The sequence below is a fragment of the Austrofundulus limnaeus genome, unplaced genomic scaffold (assembly GCF_001266775.1).
Source record: "Austrofundulus limnaeus strain Quisiro unplaced genomic scaffold, Austrofundulus_limnaeus-1.0 Scaffold807, whole genome shotgun sequence".
Lineage (NCBI taxonomy): Eukaryota > Metazoa > Chordata > Actinopteri > Cyprinodontiformes > Rivulidae > Austrofundulus > Austrofundulus limnaeus.
In genome coordinates this window covers 87,290-93,655 of record NW_013953209.1, presented here as the reverse complement: position 1 = coordinate 93,655, position 6,366 = coordinate 87,290, and the positions used below count along the sequence as shown (strand labels likewise).

Sequence of the window (6,366 nt, the reverse complement as noted above, 5' to 3'; positions counted from 1 at the left end):
CTCCTCATCCTCTTCTTTAAAATAGAGATTAAAAAAAACCAACACCCAGCATCCATAAGCTTTCTGCTAACAGGTCAAACATTTTTATTTAAATAGGAGTAAACTGTGTACTTATTAAAAGTTACAGTTTAGTGTTCTTGAAGACTTTCTGAGGAAAGAGGTTTTTAAACATTTTTAAACTTTTCTATAATTTTAGTGTTTTCAACTGAGGAGCTTTGATATATTTATTTAAAATAAATTATAGCAGAGGAAGTTCTCTGCACAGAAAAAATATATTTTTACTGTTTTTTTTAACCAAACTGACAAGTTTCTCCAGTAAAATTATTGTGTAATTTAAAGACATTGAAACACCTGGTTAACTTTAGAAGATATTATGATTAACTACAAACATCTGAAGCTGACTCAGAGAACTCTGTGATTTTAGAAAAAATAAAAGTCAAATGTAGACACGCCTTTAAAAGACCCCCTCCTCCTGCCCACCACCCCGCACAGCTGCGGTCAGCGAACCTCCACCCCACCTGTGTGATTAATACTGATTTTTTGCGCAAATTACAAATTTTTGACGCTCGTTAAACACGTTAAAAGTCTGAAGGGGTTGACATGTATGAACTCCCGGGCTGGTCAGAGCCGAGCTGCAGGTGGACAGGTTCGCTGCCCCTCGCTTTAAAAACAGTCAGCTGATCCGTCGCGGTTTTGTGAACACACGGGGGGAAATGCTGCGAAGTGCTTTTAGACATATAATAAATATAAAATACGACGTAATCCTTGGTGGAAAATAGTCCAGGAAACGCGGGAGGTGTTCACCTGCAGCTGCGTGAAGCTGAAACCCCACCCACAGAAAAAGGAAAAAAGGCAGTAATTATTGATAAGGTAGTAACCATGCTGTGGCTTCACCTGTCACATTTTCTTTTAAACAAAGAAGAAGTAGCTTGCAAAGCTGTTGCATCAGTGCTATGTGATTAAAAGCAGAGCTGCGTGTCTAATCTCACACAAACGTCTTCCTATCTTTGTGAGGACCACACACAGCGCTCAGCCTCGCTCTGCGCCATCTTTTTCCCCAAGTTTGCCGAGAGTTGGATATGGAGGGACGCAAAAATATAGCTCTTGACTTGATCTGGCCTTATTTAAATAAAAATGACTACATGCCRTGAAATTCTTAGAGGGGCGGGCTGTCTCGTTGGCGGGGGGGCCGCCCCGCCTGTATAATGGTAGGGGAAACACTGCAGAAGACACAAACGAGACAAACAGCCAGTTACACTTAGAGTTACCAATGAACCTAACATGTATGGTTCTGGTGGGTGGGAGGAAACCAGAATACGTGGAGAAGAAAACCGTGTATACAGGGAGAAGTTGAAAACTCCACCATCCATAAATCTGTAAAATTATAAATATTTTTGTGATTGTGCAAAAATGTCAAAACAAAGCTCAAAGAGGGCTCAGTTTTTGAATGTTTCACTCGTTTTCCTTCAATCATTTTTTCTAGCAATTTTTGCCAATGTTGCATAACACACCACTTTTAAAACTTTTGCACACTATTCTTGATGAAACTGCTTGTTTTAGAGTAGAGTTTGCATGTTTATTTGAAAACTATGCCACAGATGGGACAAAGGTTTGATTTTATTGGGGGTATTTCAATGCAAAAGCATCTTTGTTGTTTATTAAACACAACAAATATGCCAGAGCTGTTAAACTGCACATCACAGAAAGGATCTTTAAGAATACAATTATTATGAAAGTAAGTTTGATAACTTAGGTATTTTAAATACCGCACCTGGTTCCTGTTTAACAGCATTTGAACTGTTTGAAGATTATTGCCATGCTCTTGTGACATTGCCAGGGGCATCCTCTCCTCAATCCAGAGCTGAAAGAAACAGAAGAGAGGGGAAATAAGGAAAAAAAGGATCACGACGATAAGGAGAAGGCAGAATCTGAGAAATTGCTTTATAGATCTCTGTTGTGAACCAGACATGAAAAGTATCTTCACAGTATCTGAATTTATTCCTTCACAAAGTGTTTTCAACACCTCACATAGTAAATCTTTCACCTGATCTCTACACCTGTGGATTTCAGCAGCAAAACAAAGAAGAAATTACAGATTTTATCTCGATTTTAAAATCTTATTTTGTAGAGGAAGCAAAAAAGAATATTTTAAAAGCCTAAAAAAATAAATGTTGAGTAGGTCATCTGGACAAGTTCTTATTTGTTGAAAAAATGTTTTGTCTATTCTCCAAGAGACTTTTTCAGTCTGAGCAGTTTCAGGTAAACAGCACCGTACTGTACTGAAAGCAGTACGTTTACATGATGGACAAACAAGTTTAACAATGACAATCAAAACTGTTCACATGTAAATGGGGACCACCATCCTAACAATCAATCATTTGGGTCCTGATTATCACCTATTGTTCACAGGGGGCTGAGTCATACTCACAATAACAACATTGTAAGAGGGGGATAATTAGACACAAAGGCCTCCACCTCTGTTTAATGATGGATGGTTTTTCTTCACAAAAATGTCTTCCTTTACTCCTCTCTCAAACCAACGTTCCTCTCTATCAAGGATGAGAACATCTTCATCCCTGAAAGAGTGACCTCTGGCCTGTGGATGAGTGTAAACTGCAGAGTCCTGGTCTGTAGATGAGTGTAAACTGCAGAGTCCTGGTCTGTAGATGAGTGTAAACTGCAGAGTCCTGGTCTGTAGATGAGTGTAAACTGCAGAGTCCTGGCCTGTAGATGAGTGTAAACCGCAGATTCCTGGCCTGATGATGTAGCTCTTCTGTGTTGGCTCATTCTTTTGAACAGTGGCTGCTCTGTTTCCCCAATGTATCAATATACATACAGTATACAGCATACACAACATTACTCTGTTTGTGCTGGGGGACCGGATCTTTGGGGTGAACCTTTTTTGTTATAATGTGTTTTGTGGTTTGAAAGCCACTGGGACGTCATGTTTAGGGAACAAACATCTCAGTTTTTCTGAAACTCCAAGAGCGTATGGAACGACCACAGTCTGGGTCTGGATTTGGGGTCTTCCTTTTCACCTGGTGGTTTACTGGAGTCCTGTTTGGGTTTCTTGTCTGCTTTCAGGAAAGCCCAGTTAGGACAACCACACTGCTCCAGGGCCTGTCTTCTGTGTGGTTTCTCCTTCTCCCTGGCTCCTGGGTTTGTGGGGGTGTCCCCCATTCCAGCTGTCTCACCCCAGATTTATACTGCATGCGTCTCCGCTGCGCTGCGCTCCGCTGCGCAGTTCACAGCTGTGCGTTTCAAGTCCAGTTTACACTACCTCCGCTCCGGTCCGACAGACGTGCAGGATGCAGATCGCACAATAAATTCAGTGATAAATGTGGAAGTCACAGTAAAAAATAATTAATTCTGTGAAAGACGAACTCCAAACACAGCTGAAAACATTGATATAAAGACTTTTGGTATCTACACTCACCGGCCACTTTATTAGGTACACCACGCTAGTAACGGGTTGGACCCCCTTTTGCCTTCAGAACTGCCTCAATTCTTCRTGGCRWAGATTCARCAAGGTGCTGGAAGCATTCCTCAGAGATTTTGGTCCATATTGACATGATGGCATCACACAGTTGCCGCAGATTTGTCGGCTGCACATCCATGATGCGAATCTCCCGTTCCACCACATCCCAAAGATGCTCTATTGGATTGAGATCTGGTGACTGTGGAGGCCATTTGAGTACAGTGAACTCATTGTCATGTTCAAGAAACCAGTCTGAGATGATTCCAGCTTTATGACATGGCGAATTATCCTGCTGAAAGTAGCCATCAGATGTTGGGTACATTGTGGTCGTAAAGGGATGGACATGGTCAGCAACAATACTCAGGTAGGCTGTGGCGTTGCAATGATGCTCAATTGGTACCAAGGGGCCCAAAGAGTGCCAAGAAAAGATTCCCCACACCATGACACCACCACCACCAGCCTGAACCGTTGATACAAGGCAGGATGGATCCATGCTTTCATGTTGTTGACGCCAAATTCTGACCCTACCATCCGAATGTCGCAGCAGAAATCGAGACTCATCAGACCAGGCAACGTTTTTCCAATCTTCTCTTGTCCAATTTCGATGAGCTTGTGCAAATTGTAGCCTCAGTTTCCTGTTCTTAGCTGAAAGGAGTGGCACCCGGTGTGGCCTTCTGCTGCTGAAGCCCATCTGCCTCAAAGTTCGACGTACTGTGCGTTCAGAGATGCTCTTCTGCCTACCTCGGTTGTAACGGGTGGTTATTTGAGTCACTGTTGCCTTTCTATCAGCTCGAACCAGTCTGCCCATTCTCCTCTGACCTCTGGCATCAACAAGGCATTTCCACCCACAGGACTGCCGCTCACTGGATGTTTTTTCTTTTTCGGACCATTCTCTGTAAACCCTAGAGATGGTTGTGCGTGAAAATCCCAGTAGATCAGCAGTTTCTGAAATACTCAGACCAGCCCTTCTGGCACCAACAACCATGCCAYGTTCAAAGGCACTCAAATCACCTTTCTTCCCCATACTGATGCTCGGWTTGAACTGCAGGAGATTGTCTTGACCATGTCTACATGCCTAAATGCACTGAATTGCCGCCATGTGATTGGCTGATTAGAAATTAAGTGTTAACGAGCAGTTGGACAGGTGTACCTAATAAAGTGGCCGGTGAGTGTATGTTGAAACTGTCTCGCTATAGTCTTTCTGAAACTTCTGATTTCAAAATAAAATCCACGTGTATCGTGTGTGTACACATATGCTTCATGCTACGTTTCTATCAGCTTCCCAAACAGAACGATACATTCTGACAGCATTTGTGTAGAAACATATCCATATATTTATTAATATAGCTGCAATTTTGACATTATTCCGACAAATTATTCCGCCGAATAGTGTCTTATTTTGAAAATACGGATGTTGTGCTTGTTTCTTTTCCTGTTGGTGCGACGTAATCTTTAAAAATTGACTACGGCGCTGCTCCAGCATCTGGCAAAAATAGGATCTGTTCTAATTTTGATGGATCGCCATCCGCTCACCGCCGCCCTGCGCCGCCGTGCGCAGCCAGTGTAAACACTCTCATTGATTATAATGGGTGCGTATTTGCTGCAGAGGTCGGAGCGGAGCAGAGACGGAATACAAGCAATGTAAATTGGGGTCAGTCGTTGTGTCCTTGGGCAAGACACTTCACCCACCTTGCCTACTGATGCCAGTGCCTGGCAGCCCCACCTCCATCAGTGCGCCCCAGGGCAGCTGTGGCTGTAGCTTACCACCATCTGTGAGTGTGAATGGGTGAAGTGTAAAGCACTTCGGGGTCCATGTGGACTTGATAAGGCGTTATATAAGTTCAAGCCATTAACCATTTTATATTAAATACCAAACAGTGCTAGTTTATTGTCCAGTATCCACAATAAATTCCTGTTCTCTTACATATTTAAGAGCTGCTGCTAATGAGGAACACCAGTTAAATTCTGACCCTTGTTATTCTAATTTTGTATTATCAGTCATTTTGTGTGAGCAAACTCCATGACTCCATGCTTACAAGCTCATCAGCCAGGTCTCTGTAGAACTGATGGACAGCTTTGGCTGCTTCCAGTTTGCCCCTGCGCTCAGACAGAGGTGTGAGGAGCTGCTGGAACTCCGTCTGCAGGACTTGCTGCTCCGCCTCCAGCTCCGACTGGTCTTCCCTCCCACTGCCGTGCTTCCGGACGGCTTCCTGGAGCTCCTCCAGTTCCCGGGCCCGGTCACGAACCTGGTTCTCTGTCATCTGACATGGGAGAGAAATTATTTTAATTTTAATTTACAATCATTTGTGTTATACAATTTTTTCTTTTTCAAATATATTGTTCTGTTTAAACACTAGCAGTAAACATACAGATGTTTATACATTCAAAGAAAATACAGAAGCTGAAGCAACAACTGTACATCTTTTATTGAAAGTAAATTTTCTCCAATTTTAGCTTTTCTTCATGAGCTTCGTTTAAAATTCAAAATAAAATTGAAACTTGTTTGTAAAATGTAAAGCTAACAGCAACCAACCTCCATCTTACATTAAAGATCTTATTGTTCCATATTTTCCTAACAGAGCACTTCACTCTCAGACTGTAGGTTTACTTGTGTTTCCTAAAGTTTCTAAAAGCAGAATGGGAGGCAGAGCTTTCAGTTATCAAGCTCCTCTCTTGTGGAACCAACTTCTAGTTTCTGTTCGTGAGGCTGACACTCTGTCTACTGTAAGACTAGGCTTAAAACTGTACTTTTTTATAAATCCTACAGTTAGGCTTAGGTTTCCTGAGTAATGGGCTCGACACACGGGAGGCGACGTCGCTCGCTCTCCATTCGTTTCCTATGGAGCCTGTGCGGTGAGGCGACAATCGCTTGCCCTCCTCCAGCTAAG

General features: G+C 42.6%; 1 protein-coding gene across 2 annotated transcripts in view; it reads right to left on the bottom strand.

Moving 5' to 3' along the window:
• The window catches only part of sptb (spectrin, beta, erythrocytic), a 106,787-nt gene that overhangs the window by 29,965 nt on the left and 70,456 nt on the right, over positions 1–6,366 (bottom strand). For both annotated transcript variants that reach the window (XM_014028788.1, XM_014028789.1), the window contains exons 21-22: positions 5,515–5,739; positions 1,772–1,861 (exon numbers count right to left, since the gene is read on the bottom strand). In XM_014028788.1, coding sequence (XP_013884242.1) covers positions 1,772–1,861; positions 5,515–5,739 — 315 coding nt within the window. The remainder of the gene's footprint in view (positions 1–1,771; positions 1,862–5,514; positions 5,740–6,366) is intronic.